Source organism: Mastigoproctus giganteus, chromosome 10 (assembly GCF_048544385.1).
Source record: "Mastigoproctus giganteus isolate SK-2022 chromosome 10, ASM4854438v1, whole genome shotgun sequence".
Classification (NCBI taxonomy): domain Eukaryota; kingdom Metazoa; phylum Arthropoda; class Arachnida; order Uropygi; family Thelyphonidae; genus Mastigoproctus; species Mastigoproctus giganteus.
Window position 1 is genome coordinate 164,834,172 of NC_143584.1, and position 14,143 is coordinate 164,848,314.

Genomic DNA, 14,143 nt, shown 5'->3' on the forward strand with positions numbered 1-14,143 from the left:
ACTGTTAAGATTTCTGTGTTATTATACATAAAAATCTTTTACTGTGAACCAAAAGGTACACAAAACAAGTGCACTTTTATTCCATATCTCAGTGCACTTGATCTTAAAATTTGCAATAAAATGTAAGAGCATGTGATCTTACATTTTACTGCCCCCAATGTATACATATGTGTAAGATCAAGAACAAGTTTGAGCTTCTGCAGACCTGTCAGGACCATGATAGACTAGGAATAGAACAACTTTTTGAAAATGATAAAACCCAAGAAACCTACAGGTAAAAAGAAATCCAAAGAAGAAAATATTAGTCAAGAAACACCTGACATGATGAACCGAACAAAGACGAGAAATGAAGAGCAAGATAAACACGGAAAAGGATAAAATTGTGTATACCGAGTGATTTACAAAATTGAGTATACCCATTAGAAAGACTCAGAGAGGACACAAGAATATTTAATACACGAAAAGTAAAACAGCATTAAGGGAAAACAAAGGACTTAAATCGGCAGTAATACAGAAACTGAATCTGAAGAATAGTGATGGCGTACAGAAAATTGTAGTTTGTGAAAGTGGCCTGCAGAGCGATTTGGGTTGGCCAGACCTGATCTAGATAGACAGAAGTAGAGTTATAATTCAGCCAGAGCATGGGTTCAGTAAGGGGAGATCTTGTCTGATCAATCTGACTGGATACTAAGATACAGTCACAAAGGAACTGGATGAAAAAAATAATTTTTAAATATCATATACATGTACTTGGATTTCAGATACTGATCTACATAAGACTGCTGTACAAATTGGAGTAGCGTGGAATTAGGGCTAATTTCTACAATGGATAAGGGGATTGGTTGAGTGGGAAAAGACAGAGTGGTTATCAATATGTTCATGGACTAATGTTATTAGTGTACTTCCACAGGTTTTGGTGCTGGGCCCATTATTGTTCTCTGTATTCATTAATGAAAGTATATCAAGCTTAATGTCTAAGTCTGCAGATGATACAAAGGTTGGCAGGTGTTTAATGACAATATTCTCCTGCAACAAGATCTAGAAAAACTAGGAGAGAAATGGCAATTGGGGTTTAACATTGACAAACACAAAGTACTGCACATGGTTGGCAGTAATCCCAGAGTAATACCAACCGTGTGGTACTACACTTAGATTAGTGGAAAATGAAAAGGACCTGAGGATAATTGTCCAGTCAGATATGAAGTTCTGAGCGGTGCAGACAGGCAGCCAGGACAGCTCATAGGGTTTTTTCAATGATATACAGGAATTTTGCTACCAGGGATAAGGAGGTGATTATCCCATTGTAAAAGGAAATGGTCAGGCCAAATCTTGAGTACTGCATACAGGTTTGGGGGCATCATTTTAGGAAGGATGCATAGCTGCTAGAATGGGTACAGAGAAGGGTAGCAAGACTGGTAAGGAGAATAAGGGGATGGTCTTACCAAGAAAGGCTTCAGTTCTTCAAATTGCAGCATCTGGAATCTAGGCATCTCAAAGGTGTTTAAAGCTTTGAATGGCTTGAGCAAACCCAATGCAGATGGTATTCATTCTTTTGCTCCAACTATACACAAATTCAAGTTGAGGAAGTTTGCCTTCAGCCAGTGGGTAGTCAATTGCTGGAACAAAGCTTCCATTCATTATTGTATAATGGGGTAGTTTAAATAAATTCAATGATAAACTAGACAAATTATTAGATAGGATGGACAGATGATGTGGGAAGAATTTTTGTTTTTTTCCTTGCTAATGCTTTATAAGCTGCCTTTCTTGCATCATTTGCCAGTACTAATACTAATGCTACTACTATTCATAATTTTCTTAGGCATGAAACGTAGCTCTTATTTAGCATTAGTAGAGGCACATGATGCAAGCAAGCTTATACAGCATCAGCCAAAAAAAAAAAAAAAAACCTTCCCATTTCACTGATCCAAATGTTTGTCTAGTTCTGCCTTGAATTTATTTAAGCCATCAACTTCCACAACAACAGATGGAAGTTTGTTCCAGCAATCAACTACCCACTGACTAAAGGCAAACTTCTGCACATCTATTCTATAACTGCCTTTCCTCAGTTTGAATCTATGCCCCCTCAGGTTTGTAATCTGGCAAGAGGAAGACTCCAATCAGCATTGAGCCTGCTCAATACATTCAAGGCCTTATACACCTCAATCAGATCGCCTTGCAGGTGCCCAGTCAGGAACTGCTGAGTCACGAAACAAGTAAATACATGGGCTGTGTTAGAGTAATTAAGAGTAAGAACAGGTGCATGTACACCAATGCTAGGAGTATAGTAAATAAATTTGATGAATTTGAAGTGCTGGTTAAGACATCCAAGGCAGATATTGTTGGGATATCAGAGACACGGTGGCACTCAGATATAACGGATGCAGAATTGGAATTTGGGGAGTACAATATGTACAGAAAGGATAGGAAGGTAGGAGGGGTTATGCTGTTAGTTAAGAAACACAAAATCTAAGGAAGTGGATCCAGTTCACATAGGCAAATTAAAACTACTCAGTAAAAAATGTGTGAATTCATTATATTTTATTAATATAAGGGTGTGTTTACTTACCCTATTTAGCCATGCTTAAAATTATAATACAGTAGAACCCAGATAAGAAGTATTTCGAGAATGGAAATTTAGAACTTCTTACGAGGGAAAAATGGCTTAATGGTATGAAATATTAACTACACAAATAAAAGTGAAAAGATACACATACATAAGTTACAGATAATTTTAAGTACTATTTCAGAATTTATAAATATTTTACTCTGCCAATGGGAAAACTGACAATTTCTAACTGTTTAACATTCTGTTCATTAAACTCATTACCAAGTTGGAAGAATGAGCTCCTTTGGAGTTTCAACATACCTTGAAAGGTCACAATTATAATAAGACAGAGCAACAATCCACTAAGTAATTCAGAACTGTTCACAACCATCAGAACTTGAAAATTGGATATACCTACCACAACTTAATGTGGTAGACATATCCAATTATGGATATCGATTCAAACAATTGCAATATGTCACTTCCACTATATCAAAATGTTTATACTAAAAATGTTTTAGCGCTGAAAGCCTCTGACTATGGTAAATTCACTAATCGAACAAGTTAGTCCGTAGTATCATTTTAGTTCGTAGTAAACCACCAAAGTAGGTGAAATGGCATCGTTTTTGTTATATCTCCTATTGTGAATGCCTTCACAATGAGTTGCCTGGATATTGAACTACCTTCGACAGTGGATTCTCGAATAGGCAACACTTCACCAGTGGATTCTCATCAGATACAACCCAGGGGTGGTAGTATCCACCAAGAATAAGTAACATTAGTCTTCACTGGTGAAGTGTCGCTTATTGGAGGTAGTGCAATATCAGGGCAACTTGTGAAGGCATTCACAACGAGATATAAAAAACAATGCCATTTCACCTACTTCAGTGATTTACTACGAACTATTTGTTATTTGTTTTTTTTTTTTTTTTTTCCCTTTTAGGAGCATTAGACTAAGGCCATATTGCTCCGGGATATGCGGTGGTCGTTCCCTGACCTTTCCGTATCCTCCGTATTTGGTGGTGACGGGCTCGAACCCCGGTCTAATCAAGGAGTGTGTGCTACGCACTGGTGCTCCTTCCCACCTGGCTATGGAGGCGCCTACTACGAACTAAAATGATGCTATACACCAACTTGTTCGATTACCAAAATGTTTATGTTTTTATATTTTATTAATATAAAAATAAAGAATTTCTATATTTAAAAAACGTATTAAGTGGGAAAATGTCATTATAATAATACACAACGTATTCTTTATCACGAATTTTTATGTGGGATAGCTTTTTATTCGGGAAACTTCTTATGTGGGAAAATAATACATTACAATAATTAGAGCTGAAATTAGGAATTAAGAAACCAAACCTAGTAGAAGAGAAAACTTATCATGCGGGAATTTCTTATCCAGGTTCTACTGTATACATTAAAACAATGCATCATCATGTGAGGCGCTCATACAAGTCTCTTTTCACTGTCTTCGATTTTTTTTTGTGGCAACAAGCATAACATTTGCATTGTCTAACTTGTGATCTTTTGAACTTAACAATAGACAGATACTTCAACTTTACATTTTTGAAAATAAGTTTTTGATAAACAAAACAAAATCATAAGCTACTTCACTTAAAATTATTGCCAAAATTTAGCTTTCAGTAAGTAACCATATACCTGAAATCTACCATTTTCCCTACCAGTTTTATCTGTTACTATACTCAAAAAGCTAGTTAAGCAATTGTGCAGGTATATTTCATAATCCAAAATTCTTTTTAGGAAAATGTGAAATCTGTAAGAGGAGATACAAATGGGCATACATTATCCCCCACATTACAAACCACTAAAATTAAAAAAAAAAAAAAAAACAAACACCAAATATAGAAAAATGGTACATTTTATTTGAAAGAACAACTTCAAGTTTTACAGCGCTTTAAGTAATATAACTACTAGATGGCAGGATTGAAAATGCTTAATCTCAAAATAGCATTCCCACAACAAAGTAACACATGTTCTGTGACTTAGAGTCTACCATCTGCTTTGTGAAATCCTTTGAAATGCATAGATCCAAATTAGAATTTTCTTCCATCCAAGTATGCAGAGTGCTACAAGAGATGCACTTGAAGTACAGGCAAATACAAGAACTGGGTCTCAATGTTAAGATTTGGAGATCTAGTCTAAGGCATTTTTTAATATTGTAAAAACATGCCATTATTTCTTCTAAAAACATAGATTTGTACATTTCAAAACTTTAACTCGCTGGGAAAAGATCTGTGATTGCTTTTACGTCCCTCCCCACTCCCATTCAGAATATTTTTCTGTTCATAAAATTCACATAAATTTATGTCATAAAGCATACACAGTATTCCATGCCCATTCAACAAAATACACCAATGAGCCAAAACATTATAACCAGTGAGTCGTTATGCAAATTGAAGCAACTGCAGATGAACTACAGTACATGCGCAGGTCGGGACACGGTATAAAAAACACCTGATACTGAGCTCCATTAATCAGTGTTACACTTGTTCTTCAGGTGGGAAAGGCAGCAGACTTAAGCAAGTTTGACAAAAGCCAAATTGTAATGGCCAGATGACAGGGTCAGAGCATATCCGAAATGGCACAGCTGGTGGGGTGGTCACGGTCAGCCGTGGTTAGTACTTACCAAAAGTGGTCTGAAGAGGGGAAACAAACCCATGAACCACCGGCGAGGTGTTGGATGACCACGGCTCATTGATGCTCGAGTTGAGCGAAGGCTCTCCCGGATGGTATGTGGCAACAAAAAGGCGACTGTGGCATAACTCACTGGTAATTAGAATGCTGGTAACGGGAGTAATGTGTCAACAACACACAGGTTAGTACATCAAACCCTGCTGAAAATGGGGCTGTGTAGCCGCGGGCCGCTCCAAATGCCCATGCTAACCACAGTTCACCAGCGACAGTGCCTACAATGGGCACGCGAGCATCGAAACTGGACCTTGAGTGATTGGAAGAAGGTTGTCTGGTTCAACGAATCACGTTTCCTGCTGCACCATGTGGACGGCCGGGTATGTGTGCATCATTTACCTGGGGAAGTGATGGCACCTAGATGCAGCGGGGGATGAAAACAAACCAGTGCCAGCGGTTCCATGCTTTGGGTGATGTTCTGCCAGGATACTCTGGGTCCAGTCATCCACGTGCTGGGCACTCTGAGTGCCCAGAGTGCCCACGCTCTGGGCACCTAAACATCATTGCTGACCAGGTACACCCTTTCGTGGCAAAGGTCTTCCCCTCTGGCGGTGCTGTCTTTCAGCAGGATAATGTAGTAGTAGTAGTGGCATGTGATGCAAGAAAGCAAGTGTAATATTGCTTGCAATGTTACCCTTGCTTGTTACACAATGTTACAGCATTGCTTGCAATGTTACACAATGCCACATTTCTTGCAATGTGGCATGGCACATTGCAAGCAATGTGCCATGCCACACCACCCAGATTGTTCCAGACTGGTTTGTGGAACGTGAGGAAGACTTTCAAGTATTGCCCTGGCCTCCAAATTCCCCAGACATCAATCCCATCGAGCATCTGTGGTTTGTGTTGGAACAGCAACTGAGATCTGCAGCATCTCAACCATGGACCTTACAGGAGTTAAAGGATCTGCTAGTTACGTGTTAGTACCAGATACCACAAGACACATTTAGAAATCTTGTAGCACCCATGCCTCGCCAGGTACGAACTGTTTTGGCTGCACAGGGAGGACCAACATATTAGGTAGGTGGTCATAATGTTTTGGCTCATTGATGTATATATTAACAGTTTTACAATATGATACATTGTTTTTCAAGATTATCCAAAGAAATGAGAAAGAAAAAAAAAAAAAAAAAATACATATGAAAGGTAATAAAACAAAACATTTTGCATGTAAAATACTCTTCTGAGGAATAAGAAATATGATTATTACACTCAGGTTTGAAAGTGTCATATACAATGCTAACATGTCAAAACTATCACAGACTGATTGCTTCGTTACAAATAATGCATTACTTATTATTTTCTTTTTCACATATACAGAATATTTCTATACAAGTACATTCTGTTGGATAGGATGATAGCCAAATCCCAGTCAAAAATGCCTAATCAACAAGGGTGATCAAATACACAATTTTGAGATAGCAACACAGCATGTGACCTATTTAATGGGAATGGGTTTCCACTGCAGCTTGTCCTAGTCCTCACTGTAACTGAAATCAGATAACAAAAAAGTAAGTATGGCATGTCATGAGGTGTGTGTATATTCCAAAAACTTTTCAAGATGCACCTGATCCTCAAAATAATGTATCAGAGGTTATACAGTAACCTTCCAATCAATGTGGACATTTCTGAAATGTGGATTATTGATTGAATGAAAGGCTAACAGTCAAAAAGAACTGACTTGTATTATCACAGTGACAGTAGTGTTTTTTATCACTGATAGTAAAGAGAACTGTTAGTTTTGCCAGTGTTAATTTTGGTACACTGAGTGAAGCAGCTCATGGAAAGAATAACAATCCAAGTACCAGACTACAGAAAGTGTGTTTCGAAGAGACTCCTAGTCAGAGAAATCCTGAACCTGCTATATTAATACTAATAAAATCCTTAAATTATATTCATGTACATTCTCCATTAATTAAAAAGATGATTTAAGAGTATAAATGCAACTAAATTTTCCTATTTATCTTTTTTTTTTTTTTTTTAGGGTAAAATTACAACTCAAATCTGCCCAATATAATAAAATCTTCGTGATTAATGTTTTCCGGATGATGATAATACTCATCATCTGGAAAACAGTAGTTAAATTTTAAAAATGTTTATCTATGAATTTACAGAGAAAAGCATAACATTTCAAAACACTTACCAGTCTCTTGAATACAACTAATATATGAGAAAAAGTTAAGTAATCAGATTTTTCTAAGAAAAAAAAAATCATTTTTCTCAAGGAGTTTTCAAATGTAATGCTTTTTGTAAATTACACATAAAAATAATTATTTTCAAAAATTATACTGCAGTGTCAAAGTTATAATTTTTAGATTTAATCAAAAATGTAATTTATATCAATTGGTCACAAAGGTAATCTTTTTTTGAAATTTTTGCAATCTTTATTTGCAACTCAAGGAACATTTTTATCATATAATCAAATAATTCATTTTAAAACCCAGATGTCTTTAAAAACATATTACCAAAGAAATTAAGATGGCTTCATTGTCCAAGACATTGTTTGATAAATACGTTTGCAAAATTCTACCCACAGTGAAAAATTTTTCTCCTTTAATAACCCCAAAGAAAGTACATGCTTTCACATATGTGTACACCCCTTCTCTTTAAACAAATCTGTTTAACTTGGTCTATAGAATTTATTACATCCATAGAATGTAACATATCACAGGTAAAATGCAGTCATCTATATACTAACCCTTTCCTTGATTTTCCATAGGTATAGATGGATCTGATGAGCTATAAGTAAGAGATGAACTAGAATGTGGATGATCTAAAACATAGGGTTCTTCTAAGTATTTACCAATTACCTATAGAGCAAAAATTAATTTTTTAATTAATATATAAATTATGTATTAACTACAACACTTTTTTATGAAATGTAATTCAAGAAATAAGAAACCTGTAAAATTCAGAACAAAAATATAGTAATATAATATAATGAGAAATAGCAAAATGAGTTTACCATGACTCAAATGAAATGTTGATTACATTTGACAAACTGACTACTTAAGAAAATAAGATTAATTAAATTATAAAACATCAGATCTAATTTTATGATGGAATGACTATTGCAACACTAGTGTAAAAGATTATTAAATTCCAATAAGCTATCACTGATCACAGCTTCAGAATGCTGAGTCCATAATTGGGTTATCAACTTCTGAAAATGATTTTTATGTTGGGTATGCAAACTACTATCAATGATGATACATTTTATTGACAAAGGCCTGTCAGTAATGATACACTAAAGTCAAACAATGATATCTTATTTGTTAAAATAACAGTAAATTAAAATAAGCATCAGAAAAACAAACTGCATTTCAATTGTGTGGCTCATACTCAGGAGGAACTTTGGAAACTATCTGTTTCTGGATTTCAGTTACAGATTAAGATAACTAACTTTTAAGAATAATAGGTTTATCTCACTATAGTACATTAGGTCACCAAAACCCTTACTTTAACCACAGAATTTCCAAATTCTCTTTCATAATGAAAATCTAGTTGCATACTGTAAATTGCTGCAATATTCAAGGTAGTGATGCTATTTAAACTCTAAACAAAGAAGTTTAGAGTTAAAATTAACATTACTAGTGGAATGCGATGCAAGAAAACAAGCTTAGACAGCATCAACCAAAAAAAAAAAAAAAAAAACCCCTTCCCATTTCATCTATTCATTCACTTTAAAAGTCTGTCCACCAGCTCTTCCTTGAATTTAAGCTATCAGCTTCCACAACAACCAATGGAAGTTTGTTCCAGCAATTAACCACTTGCTGGCTAAAGGCAAATTTCTGCATATCTATTTCAATATCTGTCTTTCCTCAATTTGAATTTATGCACCCTCAAGTGGGTAATCTGAGCAGGAGAAAGAATCCCATCAGCATTGAGCTTGCTTAAACCATTCAAAGCCTCATACACGTCAATCAGCTCACCTTGCAGGTGCTTAGTCTCAAGATGCTGCAATTTGCAGAACTTAAGCCTTTCTTGGTAAGAACATCCCTTTCTTCCCCTCACCAATCTCATTGCCCATCCCTTTACTCATTTCAGCAGTTCTACATCCTTCCTAAAGTGAGGATTCCAGACCTCTGTGCAGTACTCAAGGTGTGGCCTGACCATTGCCTTATACAAAGGTATAATCACCTCATTATCCCTACTAGCAAAGTTCCTGTATATCATTGACAAGACACCATGGGCTGCTCTGACAGCCTGTCTGCACCTGCTCTGTAACCTTTACATCTGACTGCACAATTACCCCTCAGGTTTTTTTCATTTTCCACAACCCTGAACGTAGTACCGCACAATTGGTACATTACTCTGGAGTTATTGCTGCCATTATGCAGTACTTTACATTTGTCAGTGTTAAACTACAGTTTCCACTTCTCAGCCTATCTGCCCAACTTTTCTAGATCCTGTTGCAACAGTGTACTGTCATTACCATCATTAACAACCCTACCAACCTTTGTATCATCTGATAAACCTGGACATTAAGCCTGATATACCTTCATCAATATCACTGATAAATATAGAAAACAACAATGGGCCCAACATCAAACCCTGGGGGACTCCACTAATAATATTAGTCCACAAAGAGCAGCATTCATTGATTACCACACTGTCTTCTCCCACTCAACCATCCCTTTATCCATAGCAGCAACTTTCCCTTAATGCCATACTGCTCCAAATTGTACAACAGTCTTATGTGCAACAGTATCAAAAGCTTTGCTGAAATCCAGGTGTATGATATAAAAATTATTTTTTGCATCCAGTTCCTCTGCAACCACATTGTAGTATCCAATCAAATTGGTCAGACAAGATTTCCCCTTAACAAACCCATGCTGTGTCTGAACTATAACTGCAATCTTGTCTATATGATCCTGTATTGCTTCTTTAACCAGTGACTTCATTATTTTCCCCAGAACAGAAGTTAAACTAACAGGTCTGAAATTACTAATGTCACCCTTTGATTCCCCTTTGTGAATTGGGGATACTTTTGCACATCTCCAGTCTGTTGGGTTCTCTCCCAAATCCAAGGATGCTCTCATAACTATGGTTAAGGGTTTGCTTACTTCCTTTGCTGCCTCTCTTAATTTAACTGGATAGATCTCATCTACTCCAGGTACCTTTCTTATGTTTAACTTCCAACATTTTCTCCTCCACTTTCCTCTCAGTTATTACAAAATCATTTAGCTCTCTGTTGATAAACTTCTGGCCTCCACTTCCCCAAAAAGTTCCTCACGTGTGAATGTGGATTCAAAATACTCATTCAGTCTGTTAACAACCTGAGCATGAGCATCAACATTCAAACAACTGATATCAAGTGGACCAATGTGATTCATCACCTTCCTTCTAGTGTTTACATAAGTAGAGAAGTCTTGCTGTTTTTCTTTGCATCCTTCACCAAAGTTTTCTTGTAATCTGCCTTCACTTGCCTAACCCTTTGTGACTTGATTACAGACTAGCTTATATCTACCATGGGCTTTGTGTAGCTTAATAACTTATACACATCCCATGCATTTTTCTTCTCTGCCAAAAGTCTCATTAGTTCATCTGACATCCATTTAGGCCTAAACTTTAACAGTATTTCTTAGTATGTATGAAAAGCCTAGTAGCTTCCATGATTAATTCCTATTTGAATGCTTCCTATTTAGAATTTGCTGATGGTTACATCATCAGTTGGTCCCACCGTATAGAATTTAAAAGCTGACTAAGACCACTGTAGTCACCTTTATGAAAGCAAAAACCCTTCCCTTGATCCTTGATGGTAATTAACATCTTAAGTAAATCCACTGTGATCACTGTCACCTCATGGTTCTTTTATCTGCAGATTCTTAATGCATGGATAGTTACTGCTGATAATGATGATGACCACTGGCTGATAATGATGACCATGTTTCCTTCAAATTTGCAAAAAAAAAGAGCCTTAACAGTATGCCTGTGGCATACTGTTAAGGCTCTTTTTTTTTTTGCAAATTCCTGCACTCAGAGCTAGTTCTCTTCCATACTGTTATGGCCTTTTCTGTAGTCCATGTCAGCAATGGCAAAGTGATGTGTCAAATTTTTACTAACAATATAAGAGGATACCTACATTAACTTTTGTTCCTCTATGCAGAGCCACTGTTAAAATATTTCAAAGCAGTAACTTTAATTTTGATCAGAGCTGTTTTTATGTAGGAGAGTTCATTCCTGCCACCAGAGCTGGTTCTTCTGTATATATTATGGTCGTGTTTCACAGCAAATTTTTACAGCCCACCAAGCTTGTCAGCAACTCAAAGAAGCAAAACAAGTTTGCAAAAGATCATCATTACCACAACATCTAATAATAACAATCTTCAGAGTGGTTACAATTAACAGCCAATTTTTATTGATAAAAGAGGAAATCTAGCTTTTAACTTTCATTTATTCATGCAGAATATCCCTTTGGAAAATAAATTTTAAGCAGCAGTACATAAGTCTGACTTCCAATCAAAGAAAAATTTCATCCAAAAAGTCACTTGTGCTTTTCTTCTCTCCCCCCCACCTCTGAACACGATGCATTTATATGAATTAATTTAATCCTTCTTCATGCAAGGATTTTTTCTTTTGACTGAAAATAGTTGGTCGTAACAATGAAAGTCTAGGTCCAATAAATGTAATAACATTACATTTATTAAAATGTAATCCACTAGTAATAACTGAACTTGTAGCATTTAGCAGCATCACATAAATATTTCAGTGAAAATTTTTATCATACACCACCACTTTTAAATTGAACAGTTCTAATGTTCTACAATTCAGTTTGTTTGTTTTTTTGTTATGCATTATTTATTTTAGTATGCATGCAGTTCAGGTGATATTTTCCTTTCAAGCAGCTTCCACTGTTAATCTTTTCTGTAAATAGAGACTAATTTATATGCACAAAAAAAAAAAAAAAAAAAAAAAAAGAAATTTAATATCATATAAGCCAAGGTAAAATTTCACAACTGTAATCAAACAGTTTTTTACCTATACTCTGAGCATTTTCTGTCTACCGTTCTCTGCTGTTTTAAAGTGATGGCAAGCAGGTAGTCACTGGCTCACAGTGTAATTAACATTAGCAAGAGCAGTTCACACTTCAACTACTCTTGCTATTTCTAATTACACTATGTGACAGAAAGTGATAACATAAAAAAAAAAGGGTAATTTTAATTTTTTTTCTGAAATGGATTACAAGTATTTTGCAGGCATGTACAATTATACAAAATAAACAATATAACACTTACTTTAACATATACATTGAACTATATGACTAGTAATGGTGGAAAAAACAAGAATTAGCAATCTTGCTATCACATGCAAGAAATTTATTGAATTTCCACAGAGCATAATTATCTTTTCATACTGACAAGTTAACATAATATTGAGTAGAAATCCATTTACAATATCTACATCAAACTATGACACTAATAATGGCAACAAAAGCAAAACCTGGCAATTGGTTGTCATGTGTGAGAAATTTATTGAATTTCTCCACAGCACAATTATTATATTTCTCATATTGACTAAATGTTCTATATGCCTACCACAATGAAACTAAAAGATTATTAATATTTTAAATGAGAATAATCAAAATTCAGCAGAATGTTAACAGAGTATCTAACAAAAAATTTCTCTTGATTAATTAATACTAACATGTTCTGTACTTAAATGGATATTTAAAATCCATTTAAACTGAAACAGCCAAATGTTGTTCCTTGAAATTCAAATAAAACAGCCAAATTTTGTTCCTTGAACTTCAAATTAACAAAGTTTTACAGTACATATACTGTACACATGAAATCTTATTTTATTTTTTAGATTCCAAATTTCATGAAAAAAGATCACTTGTATACTCCATTCTAAGAATGGTAGTGGGCTTCACTTTATACATACTATAACAGGACAAATGCAAAATGCATTTTGTTCATATATGTGTAAAAATGCCTTAAATTGTTTCCCCAAGACATTCAACCTTAAATAATGCAGTTTAAAATAGGTACAGTCAGTCCTCGTATAACACGTGTTTACACTACACGAATTCGATCATACACGATTTATAAATAGGGGAACGATATCTTATATAAAACGAACCAAATTCACTTATGCACGATTCGCCTTTGTGTTTACAAGAAATGGCAGTCGAACGCAGAATCACCCCAACCGAACGCAACACCGATAGGAATGAAGAGAAGATTCTGAAAATGTATTTATGTTTTTTATGTCAGTGAAGGGGAAACACATTTCACCATAATAACGTAAAAACCAACACAATTCCAGCTATCGGTATAATCGCAAATGCAATTAGATCGAGTTACTACCAGTTTATAACAGATTCCACTAACAGAAACGCAACTGGAAATTGTTTTTATTGTTTTATGGTAGTAACCCCTAGAAATGCGCTTCAGTAAAATGTGAGGTGTTAATAGTGTATCTCTGTCTCTACGGTGTTGTTTATTCAGTTGCTACACGCACGCAGCTTTGTTTATGTGTATCAAGCGTGCCTCCTCGTTTTGTAATTGTGCTTTATTCCCTAAAAATGAGTAAAATAATTTTTACTTAAAAAGGTGTGAAAAGGAAGCGTCCTGGTGAAGACACTGCAGATTCAGAGAGAAAAAGAAAAGCAATATCAATAAACAGAGGCGGACTGGATCAAAAATTCTTACCCGGGAAAATTTATAGTGGCTTCATACTATGGTTTATGGCCAAAATCACACCGGCCTCTGGCCCACCGGGGTTTCCCCGGTAAGGCTTATGGCCAGTCCACCTCTGTCGATAGAGAAAAAAATATGAAATTGTGAAATGCTTTGAGCGAAATGAAAGACCGTGTGATATTGCACGTGCTACAGGCCTAAATGAGGCAACGCCGAGAATTACAAAGAATGCAGAGAAAAT

General features: G+C 35.6%; 1 protein-coding gene across 2 annotated transcripts in view; it reads right to left on the minus strand.

Moving 5' to 3' along the window:
- The window catches only part of LOC150079448 (natural resistance-associated macrophage protein 2-like), a 162,984-nt gene that overhangs the window by 14,652 nt on the left and 134,189 nt on the right, over positions 1–14,143 (minus strand). For both annotated transcript variants that reach the window (XM_090383971.1, XM_090383970.1), the window contains one exon: positions 7,956–8,067. In XM_090383971.1, the coding sequence (XP_090240097.1) occupies positions 7,956–8,067 (112 nt within the window). The remainder of the gene's footprint in view (positions 1–7,955; positions 8,068–14,143) is intronic.